The sequence below is a fragment of the Symphodus melops genome, assembly GCF_947650265.1.
Source record: "Symphodus melops genome assembly, chromosome: 22".
Taxonomy (NCBI): domain Eukaryota; kingdom Metazoa; phylum Chordata; class Actinopteri; order Labriformes; family Labridae; genus Symphodus; species Symphodus melops.
The window spans coordinates 17,368,081-17,385,853 of NC_136712.1; the positions used below are offsets into that span (position 1 = coordinate 17,368,081).

The following is a 17,773-nucleotide window of genomic DNA, read 5'->3' on the forward strand; positions in this document are numbered from 1 at the left end:
TTCACAGAAAAGTCACCTTTCCTCTGAGATTGAGACACATTTAAAGTTTCATTAGCGCCATCTTTCACACTGCAAGTGTGGATTCAAAATGTCAAATCTACTCTTGTTCTCTTCAGCTTAATTTAAAAATATCCTAATCCTTATGCAAAATCTCCCCATCAAGAAAGTTTTTCAAAGAACAGAAAAAAATATTTAGGTCTGACTGAGAAGGGAGGCAGCGCAGTCACCATTTGAACCAATCACTTTTCCTTCCAAGAGACGAGCTCCTGGGAGGTTTCTGTTACTGACTGCAGTCGATATCAGGCTGGCAGAGACTGCATTACCTCATGTCATCATGATCAGCCAGAGAGACCCCTGTGCAGTAAGAAGCTGCATTCACAGTATTTACAGTCACTGTTGCATTAACATTTTTTTAAGAAAACCTGCAGTACCACAGTCTGTTCCTTGAGGTACCTCGTAAAGCTTTACATTTTTACCAAGAGTCAAACTGTGTTTGATGAACGGTGAACAGTTCAGGACAAACGTGCACTCAGAAGACTTTTCACCTCTTACTGGGGAGTTTGATCGTTGAGTTTTGTCGTTCTAACTTCTTGTGAGTTTTGATGGATCAAAAAAAGTGTTTGTGGTTGGGTGCACATCATTCTGGGTCCAAGCATAAACGCTACCCGCATGAGGCCTATTGTTTTGAATGGCAAGGTGATGCTATGCTCATCAAGCTAATGTTGTTTCTTTAACCTATCCCTTACATTACATCACTTTGAAGAATCAAATTCAAGACCTTTAAGACATTTTATGGACTAATATGTAACTCTGACACCTAGTGTTAAAAATTGGTACTGTCATTCAAATTCATAACCACAGACAGTACTGTCTCACCTCGCCCCCCTCCATCCTTAAAGATATAATATGTAGATATCGCTGCCAGGGGGCTCTCTATCAATACTACAATAACAACAAATTACATCGAGGCTAGCGGGGAATCATGGGAGTTCTCTCTGCTACTTCCCCCATCTATGAGTTTTTGTTAGCAGAAGCTACAGGACGTCAAAACTCAGGCTCTTCTCGCAGATCTCCAGTGTGCACACTCTGGCTCTAAATGATGATAATATGATAGCACACACCATGAGGGTATTTTGGCTTCATGTTTATACAATGGAAGGAGATTGAGGCTCATTGTCCATATGAATATACAGTCTGGATCTGACACTTAAGCCTGTTTGGATTTCATGCAGCCGTTACAGCCTGATACAGTAAAGCATGATTCTGCAGAAGCAATCCCAAAACTTTTTGTAACTACTAGTTATTAAAAGCCAAATAAGTTTAAAAAAGAAAAAGTTAATTACCCTCTTAGGTGTGCAGTGAAGAGTTAAATAAAGTTCGAGCTGCAGTCATGTTTTTCCTGTAATAACTGGTTGAACTCTCAAACAGCAGCACCATGAGACTCTACTCCAGCCCGTCTGTCTGTCCACCTCTGTTGTGTTGATTTGGGACCGCATGTCCTCTAATTGAGCCCCACTTGCTCAGATGTGGCTGCATTAAACAGCGGGTCTTCTTTTAAGCGTCAGCCTTTGAACAAGACTAAATGATCAGTGGACGGAGCTGAGAGCCAGCGGTTGATCCAGCAGAGTAACCAGGCGCACAATTAACACCAGACAGAGTTCCCCAGAAACCAACGGCATGCAGATCAGTGGCCTGCCGCCTCCCTTTGTGGGGACAGAAAAACACACACTGTTCAACTTTGTTGGCAACCAAAGCTATCCCAGAGGGTCAGTCAGCAACGAGTCCACATTTACAGGATGACAACTTTCTGTGTGCTTGTCACCATCCTGTAACTGCTTAGACCTTTGCTGGTGAAGCTTGACAGGCTATCAGGGTGTGTTTGTGTTAATTAAGAGTTACGCTAAGCACTGAGGAAGAGTTAATACTTACTTCTTGGCTAAATAGGAAAGAAAAGGTTTCAAGGCTGTGCAGATGATATAATGTAGGAGCATCCCACAGTTGCCAAGTGACAAGATTTTCAACCTTAGACAATGGAGGTGGATGGAGAGCCATATGCTTTTAATCTAACAGCATTTCACTGTCAGGCAAGACACTTCAGCATCTCTTCAACGTTTGGTACGTTGTTTCATAGATTTTAATAGATGACGATCAGCCATACCTAAAACAACATGTTGTGAAACACTTCATGCTAATGTGACCCATCATATCGAACCCCACAGATATATTTAAAGTTTACAGAAAATGTGTCCAGGTGTTGCTTAAACATCGGGGCGTTCCAGTATTGTGGTGACTTGATGATTGAATAAGCAAGACTGACGTCATTTCATCGTTAACATCCTGGTTCAAAACATGTTATGTAAATGTTAACAGAATCATCAGATATCATTTCTTACATTATGAACTGCAGCAGATTAAAACACATTGATCCGTTTGGAGTAATAGAAAAAAATAAAAGCTATTGAGGAGTTAAGCAGAGTTTAATGGAGGACTGGGTTTGATTGGAGGTAAAATCCCCCTCGTTGGATTTCCGCTGAGCTTTGTAAGACGGCAGCTCAGCCTCAAACAGCTAACAGGGGAAAAGAGACAAGTAACACAAATCAGCTGTAGCCTCTGATTTATTAATTACCTTTTAATGTGAGAGCGCCAGGGTTGTGCAAATGGTGCCAGACGGCAGAACTTTCAGTGAATCCATTGTCCTTGGAAGCGCTCAATCTTTCAGAGTGATTGGGTGAGCATTAATTATTCAGCCATGAGCCCAAACTAACGGGCCCCTCCTGGCAGGAGTCTGGCAGTGCACAGAAGACGGGTGGAGCACACCTTCAGCATGCATGCCATCACATCCATAAATGCATGATACTGAACTCTTATCTAAGCTGCTCCTAAGTGCACGTCTGGCTCTATGCATCTGCAGCAGAATCCAGGCTCTGCAGGCTGCTCTCCCGCTGAAATGGACATTAAAGAAGAAGAAGAAGAAGACCTGTCTCTGTTTGATCTCTTCTTCCAGTTCGGGCAGCGCTCCTCACAGTCTTCACACACACACACACATCAGATTTCGTTTGCAAAATTGAGCAATAAAACTCATCCAATTTGGCTAACACTTAGTCATATGCAATTTTGTGAAAACAAGCACCATGTCTTCCATTTTGAAGTGACTTGTCACACTGAGAGCTCTCTCCTCACACATTTCCACTACACACTCACAACGTTTTAACACTTAAACTTGATTTGATGACTAACCCTTGTGCTGTTTTTTTTACAGCCGTGCACCTGTCAAATTGTTGTTGGATTTCTGTAGGAATAACGTGGGGAGCGAGCTAACAAACACACCACTCGTTGTGTCAGATTGCTGCGTTGAGTTAAAACCTGCAAAGAGACAAAGAGGAGCGCCGCCGTCATGGAGGGTCATACATGCACTCATGCTTCAAAATGCTTCATTCATCGAATGCGTGTCATGCCAGCTGGTGTCAAAAGTGGTCACAAATTTGGAATAACTGAGCTCTCCCACAGCAGAGATGAGCTTTGTGGGGTTTTTTCTGCCTCATGCCGACTCTTCCATCCAACACGAGCAGATCTCCATAGCAATGTGCTCGCTCACAATGACTCTTTTGTCCTGAAAGGTATCAGTGCGTCATTACTGCTGCCTCTCTCCTTGTTTATTGTAAAACTGAAGAAAACACAGATGCATGTATTTATAACCAAAAAAGGGTGGACTTCAAAGACACCGAAGATCTTAGCGGTTTCAATCAAACACCTTTAAAGACCGTTATTCTTTCTTTAAAGAGCTTTCGACTTACATATGAATATTCTGAAAGTGCACAATGGAGAAATCAGTCATGGAGACCCAGTTTAAAGCCAAATCTGGCACTTTAATCTACTGCGTAATAATTGAAAAGTCCCTTTGCAGAGAGAGAGCAAAACAGAGAGAGAGAGAGAGAGAGAGAGAGAGAGAGAGAGTATGAGCAAGGCCTGATGGGATTGCAGTATATAGCTAACAACTGTGTGAGGGCCGAGGTTCCTATCATGCATACAGAACAAGTCTCCTTCATTAAATATCCAACGGGCCTCTCTCTCTGTATGCACACAAACCTACACCTTCATATTCATGTGAAAAACAATCTGCTCTTCTCGTCTCATTTTTGACAATAGATGAAGAATTGAAGCTGTGAAACTAAAAATCGCATTCTCACAAACCATCTTCAGACGTGACTAACCAAGCAGCAACCAACCAGTTCTTATGTAGCGCCATCTTTAACTCAGTGGACACAGACTCTGACATCAGAATCTGTGTCGTCAAAGTCCTGTGTGACAGTGATCATTTACTCACCCGACCACAAGGCGTTTATTTAATGAAGAATCAAAACGATTCCAGACGGTTCGGAAACAAACTGAAAGGATCATTGATGCATCTTTACGAGCATAAACAGTCACACTTGTTTTACATACCATGCTTAAAACCATTAAGTGAACATTTAACAGTCACAGGACAACAAGTCGGTTAAACTTGTTATAACTTATGTAACTTTTGAACTTGTGCATGTTTGAGTAAACAAATGAAGGAAGCCAACGTTGGGTTCCTACTGTCGGACTTTTATCACTGTTGTTGTCGTCTCCAAACTGGTGTCGATACTTTTTTTTAAAACGCAGAACGTCAGACACTCGCTCACAAAATGTGTCAGCCAATCAAAGAGTTTAAGTCACAGTCAGGTTTTGCAAAGACTTGGGATCACGCCGAGTCACTAAGCAGATGTGTAGATTCCTTTTGAGATTATTTCCCATCATGCACCAGGTGGAAATGTATAACTTTCAAATAGAAAACTGAAACAGAGGAGAAACTGTTAAAGTTGTGGAGAGAGCAAGAATCCCCCTTTGTCGTGTCCTCGTCTTTGTACGGCGATCGAGTGGAGAAGGAAACATCACAGGTGATATGTGATAACGTCCCCCTGTGAGAACGCTCTGTACACTTAGCAAGCTAACTATAGCGTACTCACTGGGAGACTTTTTAATTCTTGCTTTTTCCAGAAGTTTCTGCTCTTATTCCACAGTCTAGATGAAGCGCATGTTCCTTTGCCTCCAGGTAATGTTTGCTAGTTTGCAGATTCCTGTTTGGTGCCTGTGAGACGATAACGGTCACGCCATGTAACAACACAGTTTGCATTAAATAAGATTCAAACAGTTCAGACTGACCACGAGAGCGTGCATCCAAACCAGCAAAACACTTGTGATTTTTTTTTTTTTTTTTTTTTTTTATAGATCAGACTTTGTAAATGTGTCTGTGACTTTGAAATCCCTTGAAATGTTGTGAGCATTAACTCATAACGAAATGAAAAACTCCTGTATGGTGACAAGATGTTTGATCAACATTTAAAGTGGTTGCTGCTTGCTTGTAGCACTTTTCCTTAAACAGCTTCTGTCTGACTCACTCTGACGATGACATTTGATTATATTTAAGAAAGTGACTCTCTGGAGTACAAACAGTATAAATGCCCCTTTATATGTTTATACAGTGGTATAATCTCAGTGTTCATAGTTTTCTAACTTAGTTTACTTTCAGACGTCACAGATTGTACAACCAACAGGTGATAAAGGCATACAGCAGAGCATGAGAGCCACAGTGCTGGGTGCTTAGCAACAAACACTTCACACAAAATAAGCAGACATCTCACACCTTTAACAGACCCACAGCTGTTAATGTGAGAGTCTTCCTCATCCTAACCTTTCTCAGTTAAATATCTGCAGTCCTCCGCACTCCTCCTGTACACTGAGCTCAGAAACTGAACCAGAGAAACGCAGGATGATGATTGGCAGGGCAGATTAACGTGACTGGCAGTGGCTACAAACATACCCAGTGGCGTGCCGTCACCGCCTACGCCCGGGCAGCCATTTGCCCTGATATCCTACCAGCGTCAGGTCTGCTGCTGTTTACACGTCAGACTCTATTTACTCAGCCGGGCCTCAGCGTCCGTTTGAGGCGGATCAGCTGCGTTTCCTGGCCTCCTCCAACCTTACACTCGGCACAATATGATTCAACAGGGCCCCATTAAACCTGCTGCTTTTGTTCAATTGGAACAAAAGAGTGAAGAAGCTGAAGCAGATCATCATGTGTCACCTCTGACAGTGAGAAGAAAGCAGTTAAAGAGACATGCACACATGGATCGCTCGTGTTAGTGATGCTCTAACACCCTTTTTTTTTTTTTTGCATCGCTGCCTAAAAACTAACAAGCTAGCACACGAGGGGTTACTGAGCAATAAGGGTTCATGGTCGAGCAGGTTTCTGAAATCAATCAGTTTCACAGACCGGACGGATCTGAATGAAAACAGGCTGTGGTGATGAGCGATGATGTTTCCATGACAACAGGCAGGCTGAGCGTGCAGCCTGGCTTTGGTATCTTCAGGCGTGCGGCAAGCGGCACCCAGACGGTTTGGGTTTTTAACCTCTTAAGTGGAAGAAAGCAAGCTGCAGTCTCAGATGGGTTCATGGTAGGATGGGGGGGGGGGTGCGTGGGTGGGGGTGAGGTGTAGTGGGGGGGGGGGGGGGACTACAGAGTCAGGCATCAGTTAAAACTTCTGTCTCAGAGCGCAGACATGGAAAATGGAAAAAGGTGGTGGGTGTTGTTTTACTTATTCATTTGATTGTTACCATCCAAATCCAGCAATGGCCAACTACAGAGATATGAGAGGGACAAACAAAGAGGTTAACACATCGAAGAACACAAACACCTATACACACACATAATTACACACAGAAAACAGCCATGTCTTTTCTTTAGCAGGATCATAAAGGTAGTGGAGACGGGCGAACGCACCGACAGCCGCGGTTAAAAAACACAGTGCGTGCAGATTAGAGAGGTAGCGCTGAGAGCGAAGAGAGAACAGGATGACTACAACAATAGAAACAGCGTGGGGAGTGCAGAGAAACACGCCTGCTAACGCTCACTGCTCGCACACTCACAGATGGGCTGGTTAAAAAGGAGAGAGGAGTCTTTTGGGTTTTTTCAGCTCACCTCGAGAAACTGATGACTGATCCAACGTCTGCTATGAAGCTGTTAATGAAGCTGCTGCTGTTGTGGAAAACTGGTCATATAAGTTGGGATGAAATACTTGAATAATGTCAACAAATGATATTCTGGTATGTTAGCGTTTGCACCATTGTGTTACTGTTGCAAAGAAGTTTTTTTTCCCTCCCTTATTGCATTTAAAAGAGCACGTTAGGAGGTGTCGACAGGAACAATAAGTCCCAATCTGTTACTATGTCTACCATTATGCACTCGAGGTTTCAGCTGGTGCACGGCCTCTTGTGTTCAGAGGTTAAGATGCACTGAACCACGTCTTCTCTGGTGCTTCTGGATCTTGGTTCTTCCTCTGTGGTTTCCTGACGATTTGACAAGTTACTCTTAAGAAATTGGCATTTCAAAAGGTCTACATTTTTTTCTCTTCAGCTGCAGGTAATGCTGTGAATGCAGGTCTGTTTCCTTCCTATCGCTCTTCATCATCCCTCAGCAGAGGTCTGACTTTTTCCATCGCCTGTGGTTTTGATTTGTTTGTCTGTAGCGACAGAAGAACTCTGAAAAGCAGCACGCCGCTAATATTTCAAGTGACTGATTAAACATTTGTTTTAGTGAAAAACTTCCAGATATTATTTAAGTGATTAATGGCATGCACAAGTTCAGGATCTGGATCTCTATAATGAAATTCAAAGCACTTTTCACACATGCTGTTCTGACAGCGTGCCTGACATTTTCCAGAGCTCCCTTTTCACTATCGTCCCGTAAAGTAGGAGAATGTTCCTGCTGGACAAGAGGAGCTTCGGTCGTTTCAAGAGGCAGACCAGGATGTAAAAAAGACGCTTCAGAAGTCTCAGTGCAATGTTGACAACAAATCCATCATAGCTGACGGTGACGGTTTGTGCCTTTAGATCAATGCTTACAGTACTTTGCACTGATCGCAGATTATAAAAGGCATCATCTCACCCACGACATGATGTTAATGCTTCTGACCTTTACCGCCCCAGTTCACACATCAGTCTGCCTGACTCCATGCAAACATTTCACTGGGAGGCTGACAAGAATAGTCTGGTAAAAGTCGGAGACCACACACGTAGCTGAGCGGGACGATGTCAGGAAATGTTCAGGAGTGCAGTTCATGTGTGAAAGAAGCTAAAGAAGCTCTCACACTGAAGCTATAGCCAATGATGTTTAAATATAGACCAGTGGAGAACAGTTCAATCAGTGTCTTAACACAATTCTCAGAATGGTTGACACTAGTTGATACCACTTATTTTAAAATAGTAAAATCTGTTTGATGATCGATGGTGTCAAAAAGCACTTTCGATTTTTTTTTAAAGCAGAAAAACTAAAAATCTTATGGTGGTATTTTGACCCCAAAGTGGCAGCGAGCAACGAAGAGAGCGCAGCACGGCTCCATTTAAATTTTCTCGTCTTGAGACGTCTCATTCAGACATTAAAGTTTTGGTCTCGTCTCTTACAAACACAGAAAGCAGGAGAGGGGACACGGTCTAAATTGCATAAATAAATTGGCAACATTTCGCTACCAAAACCACAATTTAGACAAAATGCAGGAGTTTGCTTGCAATAATACTAAATGTGAGACACCTCACACTTCTACATTGTACTATTCTGGTATCATGACAACCTGGTGTCATAGTGCTGATGTGGTTTAGAGCCTTTGTGCAAACTGTGGCTGATTTCAATGAATATAACTGTTCAGATGTATATGATCCATCTGTCTTTCTTTCAATCCACCACTCTGCACTGAGTTTAATGTCTTCTGCTGTTAAAGACCACTTTACAGTTAATAGCATCTTCCCTGCTCTGTCAGAGTCAAAGGTGAACTTGTAAGAGGACTGAGCTTTGCACTGGCACGAGTTAGCACTCTGAAATCACACCTTTCATTTCCATGGAGGATAACTCCACATTACTCTCTCCTAACGCCTTGTCAGGGGGGCGGATTAGTGTCCTCAAGGGACCGCTTTTAGACACACTCCCAATCCCCTCTCTTCGTCTCACACATACACAGGGAGCCTCTCTCTTTGGTTTTGTCTTTTATCAAAAAGAGAGCTTTTAATGAGAAGGAAACATTTAGGCCTCAAGGCGGAGCGCCGTCTCTCTCTGCATGCTGCCGCTGTGACGACGTGGCTGCAGGTGGAGCATCTGGGCCCTCAGGGACTGAGCTTCACATGCAGTCAACAGGGAGGCACTGATAGACACAGATGCATGGTACAAGTGGCAGGAAATGTGGCATGACTTCATTTGTCTGCGTGTGCACACTGGGGGCGAGTCGATGTAGAGAGACAGAAGTGTGCGAGTTGTAAACACAAGCATTGAGCTCCATCAACTGCCTGACTCCATATTTACCTGGGACACGCCCATGCTCGTCCCTCTGTCAGCAGGCCACGTGCAAAAACGTTTCCAAGAACTTACAAAGGAAACTTAGTGGAAGAGTACAAGAAGCAGCTGGTCGATAAGAAGGATGTGGTCAGTTTGAAGTTGTGGCTTTAACGTAATGTAATCAAACTCTAAAGTATATGTTGTATTGCATTACGTAAAGAATAACACTCGAGAAACATCTTGGAATTATAAAGTAGACATCCTGCATCACTATAGCTTACAGACAAATCCCTGCTGCCATCACGGCTGAAAGTTTCCTGATGGATTGCAAGAGGAGGGATAATTGATACGAGGCAAGGTCAGTGCCAGAAACACACACATACACACACACGCACGCACGCACGCACGCCCCGATACTTCTATTAAAAATCAAGATTGAGGACAGTTTCTAGAAATGGGCGGCAGAAGAAATGGCTCATATTTATTGGATCAAAAGGCCAAACATACTCATGATCCTTAAATCAGGAAAAACTTTAACTCCTGTGAAAACATACATTCACTTTGTACTACTTTCATATCTTTAATTGCATCTTAAGGAAGAGGTCACTCAAAGGTCACCTTCTCTCTAACTGTATGTGACATCATCAAGAAAATACAGTTACTGTATATCAAAAATCAAGCACACGTTTTCTTGTTTTTTTCTTCTCTGCACAGATTTGACACAAATGTATTTCATGCTAAATGTTGGACACGGAGCTCGCTGGGGAATGACATGCGGGGGAAAAAAACTACAAGTCGCACTTGAACCTTGGCTGCCAGCTTGGAGGACAATAGTCTCCATACATAGGTCGCTGGAACTGAATTAAACTGAGGATGAGACAACAGAAACTGTAAATGGAGATCCTTGGCATGGCCCCTGAATTAGCACAACCAAACAGGGAACACAGCTTGGTAATGATTAGACAAGAGCAGTAATGAGACAGCGTGCTGTTTCAGTCCAGGAAAGAAACAGGAAGAGAGTGATGGCAGGTCATGTGACGTTAAGTTATTCATGTCAGGTAAACTTATTTAACTTTGGATCTCCTGTCCTCTCCTGTGTGGCTGCAGGTCACGTTTCTTCCCTGATATACAAAAATCACTTTACTTCCAAAAAGTTTCTGTGTTACAGACTCAAATTGAAACATTAGTTTGAAAATCTGCTGACAGAAAAAGTGCAACAAGGACGAAATTCAGTTTACTCATTTCAGCCACTTTTGCACAAACAGCCATGAGACAAATCCAGTGTTTCATATGTTCCATGTATTTGTCTAATTTCCCACCTTCTTTACAGAAAGACACCGTCTAATGAGGATTCATAATCTGTGAACACTGCGTCCCTTATTAAAAGAGCAAAATCTCAAAACAGTCCACATGGAGAGCAGGTAACCTCGTGTTGCACACTCCATGTACAGAGGCTGTTGTGGGTTTGAGTCTGAGCTCTGCCCTTTGCTGCATGTCCTCCCCCTACTCTCTCATCATGTCCTGTCTCTCTTCAGCTGTCCTTTCCACATGAACATTCACGTTCTGTTCAAACAGCGACCTGTAGACACTGAAGAGGAGGAGTGATGTAACCACAGGTGTTGTTCCTTTCCCTCTGAGGGTCAGATGTAGAAAGTAAAAAAGGAATACAAGAAGGTTTGATTCTGGATGATCTATAATGCTAAAATGTGTCGGCTACAGGAGCAATGATGGGGAAAAAATGCTAAATAAATGCATGCAGATAACCTCTGCTGTAATGAACTGTTTGAGGAAATAGATCTCTGGTTTGGTACTTTAGCTCTCAGAGCGTGTATGCACGCCCCATGTAGAGGCTGTAGACCTCTAAGCAGGCGGCCAGGCTTCAAAATCGACCTTTGACTCTTTTCCAGAGCGTCATCCCCGGTCTCTCTCCCAGATTTCTGACATGTTATCTGAGGTGCCGGTGGTCTAGTGGTTGGTTCACGCAGACCATGTGCAGAGGATGTGGTCCTCGAGGTGCCAAGGCCGGGTTCAGATCTGGCACGTGGCTCATTGTGTGCTTAACCGTTCTCCACTCTCTGCCTAATTTTTAACACTATTTCCTGTCCGAAAAAAACGAGGGCGTGAAAAGAATAAAAAAAGAAATCTTGAAATAAAAAAGCTATGTGATGTCATACCTGGCCACACCTGAATCAGTGATGTCACAGCAGGTGCTTCAATTATTGTCAGCTAATGTGAAAACCCCCCCCAAAAAACCAGCAGATTTTTTCTTAGTTTGGTGACTTGGCGTTTTAATAATTCCATTCATTCAGTCCAACCTGGCTGGATTGAAGATTTCAAGCGTTGTGTTTTCATCACACCGTGAAGACATTTGCGTGGTCGTTAGATTCCATTCACACAACACGGCATCAAAGCCAGCAGTCGCTCACTCCTGTAACACCTCGGTCTGTCAGCGAGCGATCAACTCGCTGCCAGTTATTCAGGATTCAGAGAAAGTGACGTCTGAGGAAGAGTTCGAACGTCACAGAAAATAAACACTCTGAAAAAAGAAGCTAATACCCAGAATTCAGCAGCAGCCTAAGGAGGAGTGACAGTGAGGATGGGAGAGGGAATATGATTGCTCTTTGTAGACAACTGTTGCAGACTTGTTGATACAGAGCTCATTAAACACATGCTGAATCAAACCTTTCTAAATCCAACCGGCTTGTGAGTAATATTTACAAAGACTGAGATTCTGAATGTTGTCTAAAATCTCAGAGTTAAACAAAACTGGATAATGATGACAAAGTGATTGCAAAGATACCGAGGGGCCTTTAAGTCTATCTGTTCACAGATGCTCTAGGTCTGCAATAAGATAAAAGTCCAACGCTGGCATGCAGATCGGAGCAGAGAGAAGCATTAAATGAGATCGACAGAGGCAACATGCACGCTGTGACTGATGAATTGATATTCCTGGAGCTCTAACTCCATAAACACAAATCCCTTCTGGAAAGACGGAGTAACAGAAATATAGGATGCATCTCCAAAAGAAACAGCATCAGAGTGCAACAAATGTAGGACAGAGCCCGTCTTTGGCACGGACATACACACCTAAAATACACTGCTGCTATGAATATCCATCCTGGCAGAGTGTTAACACCTTGTGTGCTCCTGATAAATGCAATAATCTTTTTTTTTTTTTTTTTTAAAGTGGCAGCTGCATGTGTTTTCAAATCAGACTCTAAAAATTAAGATCTGGATTTAGTCATGTCTTCAGAGAGAATAATACGGACATGTTCATTTTAAATCAAATCAAAGCTTGGACAAAAATGATCAAAACACTGCAACATATCTTCATTCTCCAGGATTTGTTTTTGCAACTTGACAACAACTTATTAAGGACTTTTTTATTCTTTCAGGGAAGATTTGGGGCAAAGAAAGGCTGCTCATATATTCGTGTTGGAGAGTGCGTTACTGTGAATGAACGGAAGATGCTGTGAAGTGTAAAGTATAGGGTTACTGTGTATGTTTGGAGAGCTCCACGCGCAGCGCTGCGCCCTTACCCGCGCCGCCCTGGAGGAGTACGGATCCTCGAATAGATTCCAGATCACTGGCTGCCACTTCCTCCACAGGCTGACATTCCCGTCTGCAGCCACATCCTCAATCCCGAGCCTCTTCCCTATCTCGTCGTCATCTTCCCCGTTGTCGACGTTAAGCTCGAACACGTCCAGAGCTTCCTCCGCGTCCCGGTGCTGCCGGTATGTCATCCAGCAGCAGGGCTCCACGTCCGTCTCATCGATGCCCCAGAAGGAGAGCTCCTCCTCAAACAGCGGTCCGCACACATCCGCCGGGCAGTGGAGTTTCCCGGTACGGTAATAGTTGAGCACGTAGGCGAAGACGCCTGGGTGGCGGTCGAAAAAGTACTCGTTGGTCCGCGCGTTGTACTCGATGAAGCCGGGGACTTGTTGCAGCTGATCCAGCACGGAGTCAATGTCCGAGTCGGAGGCGAGCAGGGCCAGTCGCGTCCCCGGCAGGGTCTTCAGGGTGGTCTTGTAGGTCTCGTGCCTTGTACCGCCGACGTTGAGGATTATCCTCTCGTTGTCGTCAAACTTGCCCATCGCTCTGTATCAGACATGACTTGATGAAAAGCGGGGGAAGTTGGCGAGTGCAGTCCGGAGGTAACGGCGAGCCCGACGCGCACACACACCCACAGTCCTGTTTAAAGAAGCTTCAGGATTGTGATGCGCAGTATCTCCAATTTCCTTCATCCGACACTTTCTTTGCTAATCAGGGATCCAAGGAGGATGTCCATCGTTGTTGTTTGGCGGGTTTTGAGGAGGTGGAGGTCGTCGATTTGTATTCCAGCACCCACTCAGACAGTCAGCGCTCAGAGTGTTGAATGATCTTAACCGGTGGCTCTAAACAGACTGCGCTCGCTGCTGCCGCCGTTGCGCGTCTCCGGCGTCCCTGCCCTCTCCAAGACGCACAACCGCCTGTCAGCGTCGAGCGCGTTACTCCAAAATATGTAACCCTCCTTTGAAATCAACAGTGTCTGTTCTTCACTCATCGCTCTCTCGTTACTCTCTACACGCCTTTTTGTTCCATTTTAAGTCAAGTGTGTGTTTCAGATAATCTGGAAAAGTTGGCTTCAGGGAAATTAAACATGTTTGGCTCTACAAAGAAAAGAGTGGGTCTGTGTCTTCTTTTTTTCGTTTGGAGCTCTGTTAGTTAAATCAGATCAGCCAATTATAGCAGTGACATCAGGTGCTGAAAAAAAATCCAACATTCAGTTCATTTGAAAAGCTCATTTGTAAGAAGAATTCAAAAGCAGAGAGTTGACTGAGTCCACTCTTCACAGAGTTAGAGGAGGAAAGAGTGACATCTTTAGGGAGTCTGCACACATCTCAATCACAGAGAAGACACTGCAGGCAGCTCGTCTGTAATTACATGCATCATTATTCCCTGATGTAAGACCCTTCCTTAAACTGCAACCTCTGAGTAATTACTCGTCCTGATCACATTCGGAGAGAAACACTCCTTGATGCATTCTTATTGTTTACTAAATCCCCATTTTGAGGGCGCTGGATACTATTTATGTTGACGGCTCATTTACAGACGCTGTGCTCCTCACCGCAGAGTCAGAGAGGTCCAATTCTGCCTCGGCCCTTTGCTGCATGTCATCCCCCCCCCTCCTCCCAATGTTTTCAATCTCTCTACAGCCGTCCACTAATTAAAGCAAAATGACCCAAAAGATCATCAAACAAAACAACATTATTTGGATTTCAGTGTGAGTCACTCTCCCTTTTTCCTCCTTCCCTTTGTTTAGATCGTGCTTTCTAGCCCCTCCCGTTGGCTCCATCCTCTGAGTGCTCCCTCTTTTACAAATACAATCATAACAAAACTGAGACTGACACGAATCCATCAGAAAACTCCAAACAGATCTCCTCCCTTCAGGTCGGGGGGGTCGTTTCAGTATTGGGGACAGAAGCAGTGGGCAACCTATTTAGCTGGCTGGGGACAGCTGAAGCAGGGACACCACTACATCACACAAACAATACAAACGATGATATAGAGAGAAAGAGTGAAAGAGGAGGAGGAAAGAAAACAAAACGGAGTTGGAAAATAAGGAATGGGAAAGAGGAAGAAGAAAAAAAAGACAAAAGTAGTATCTCTCTCTCTCTCTCGCTCTCTCTCTCTCTCTCTCTCCATACGAATGTGTCTAATGTTTTATTTACTCCCTACTTGCTATATTGCTCTCGCCTTGTATTGTTCTGCATCACCTAATAAAAATAAAAAAAGCATAAGTCACTCGTCCGTGTTGTGGTGCAGACTGGAATGGCTCTTTGAGCATTTTAAACTAAGTTTATAGGACAAATAGATGCAAGAGAACTGGGATAAAATCTCAGCGGGTTTAAAGTAAATTCATTCATCCAGGGTTGTTCATCTATGTCGTGAAACTGTAACCCTGAAAATGTTTGACATGTACAGTAGGGAACAACAACACAGGAGTATTATTAGCTGCTTTGAGGGTACGCAGCAGTCGTGCAGACTGTAAAGCTAACATGAGACGAGACTCGAGGACGCACACGAGACGTTGACACGCTTCTGCTACTGAAGCAAAATCACAACAACGACAGCAACAACATATGTTGAGAAAATATGAAGCAAGATAATAAAAATGTCCAAGAGACACTTTGTTTGTTTTGCTTCAGCAGATCTGTCATCCAAACAGACTCAATGAGAGGAACAGAACCTCACAATAGAGTAAATGTTACACATTTATTAAATACCATGCAGCGTTTGAGGAGCCTTACAGGCTCAAACTGTGTACAGCTCGTCGACATGTTAGTCAACATGTCATCACTGTGACAGCAGCAGCAGAGAGAAGTGTCCTACAGCTATACTGTGATACAAATCCTTACAAAACTAAGTGTGTGAGATCTGTTAAAAAAATCAACAGAAAGAAAGAAGATAGTTTCTTGATTTCATGGCGTTTAAAGGTGTGCAGAGATCTTATTCGGAAGATACACATCGACAGACAACCAGTGAGATTTTAAAGGAAGTGTTGAGTTGAGCATCATTACCGAAACAAACTGATGGATTAGACGGTAAAGGTGAGGAATGATCTTTGTAGGTTTCTTTAAATGAAACATTGAAGAATGTAATCAGTAACTGATACCACTGTGTAAATCAGCTGAAAATGCCAGAGTGGTGTCGTGTGCCGAGTGGTGACGGATCATTCCTAAAGAAACGAATCACTGAGGGGTGTTCCTACCTTGCACAGCTGAGAGGGACATGACTGGGCAGAGTTGGATCCATGGTTGGTCTCCAGCAGGTTTTCAAGTGTGACACTGCGGGAGCAAACAGAACCAGCTTCTTATTAAATCTGTGTGTTAACATCTGACTCAGATATGATCCAGAACATTCAGTCATTCATTTGGACGTAAATTATAGATTGTGCCTCTACCTCCGAGGCATCAGGCACAGGATGTTTAGTTTATGACTTAAAAGAGCTTAAAATCAGTGAGACATCCACTGAGTGAGCTCCTGCATGGTCCCCCCCCCCCCCCCCCCCCACACACACACACACACACACACACAAACGGCCGTTTTGGACGCCCCTCAGTTTGCCAGATAAGAGAGCACTTATCAGGTCAAACCAACAGGTGTTGCAGAACTGGTTCAAACTGAAGTGATTGTACCCAACATTTTAAACACCAGGTGTCAGAGTTACATATTGCTCCTTTAATACCGTCTAAAATCTGCAGAAAATCTGAAATACATCTTCTGTCCAAAGTTCACATACATATAAGATACCTGTATATCATAAAGCCTGAAAAATACATCTTTTTTCAAACTGTTTATATTTTGTTTTTAAATTTATTTTTTTAAGTTTTATCGTTTCAAGTCCCATGACAGTAGAAGTCGTGCTGTTTGAGAGATTTGTACTTTTGAATTCTTCTTCTGTCTATTTACAAGTGGAACATTTTAAACCTTTCTTTATCTTATTTTCTGAAAAAAAGCTTTAGTCAATTTGAAACGGTGTCATGACATAGTCTCTCCACTAGAGGGCTCTTCAGGTCTACAATTCACTATACTCTAAGCTCTGTGTGTTCAGTGGTCCAAATTCGAGTCAGTTAACAATCTGTTACATCAATAATGACAACTTTAAATCATTTCAAATGATTTCTTAAATATCTTCTTTATGCCCTCATTTTAGAGATAGGACGTTAATGACATGCAGGAAAAGGAAACAAGGGTTGGATTTGAACCTGGGACGCCCGCTTGGAGCGCGAACACTAACCTAACCTAACACTATGGGGTGGCTAATCCATCTCAAAAGGACATAACAGGCTCTATATAATGTCAGCTTTTGGATTATTTATGAAACATTTCTTATAAATAAAAATACACTAACAGATCGGCTAGTATTGTTGCATCCCCCCTCGGCCATAAAGATCAGTTCTGATCCATCATCCAGCCTTGGAGTCACCATGGAGTCAATTATAACAGAGATTACCTTCAAACTTCTTGTATTGCTTCCAAAGAACATTGTTGTCTACCTGTTTTAAAAAGGACTGCCGACAGTCTGTACAAATTCAAACATCTGCTTGGCTGTGCTCTGAAACTGTATTTTAATTACCTATCATGTGACTTCAGTTTTGTTGGGTTTACACACCTGTTTGTTACCAGCTAAAAATACACACACATCATTACAGTTATTGACTTTTTAGGTGGAGTTTAAACATATGAATGATAAATATGCATCTGATCTCTGTCCATGGTGCTGAAATCCACACAAAGCTAAACACACTTTTTCACAAGCAAACATTCGCTAGGTAAGTAAGAGAGAGCGAGAGAGAGAGAGAGAGAGAGAGAGCTATGGTATGTTTGTTAAAATATTTTTGCCAACCTTTTCTTAGCTGGGAAGAAAAGCCCCTCCCATCAGCATC

General features: G+C 43.1%; 1 protein-coding gene across 6 annotated transcripts in view; it reads right to left on the reverse strand.

The window, feature by feature from the left end:
- kcnc2 (potassium voltage-gated channel, Shaw-related subfamily, member 2) overlaps window positions 1-13,968 on the reverse strand; it is a 79,187-nt gene extending 65,219 nt beyond the window's left edge. For 5 of the 6 annotated variants that reach the window (XR_013778116.1, XM_079335352.1, XM_079335356.1 and 2 more), the window contains exon 1: window positions 12,884-13,968. Coding sequence is in view for 5 of the 6 variants with exons in the window: in XM_079335352.1 (XP_079191478.1) it covers window positions 12,884-13,438 (555 nt within the window). In the remaining variant the exon portion in view is untranslated. The remainder of the gene's footprint in view (window positions 1-12,883) is intronic. The other variant, XM_079335355.1, reaches the window with a different exon arrangement.
- Window positions 13,969-17,773: the final 3,805 nt, after the last annotated feature.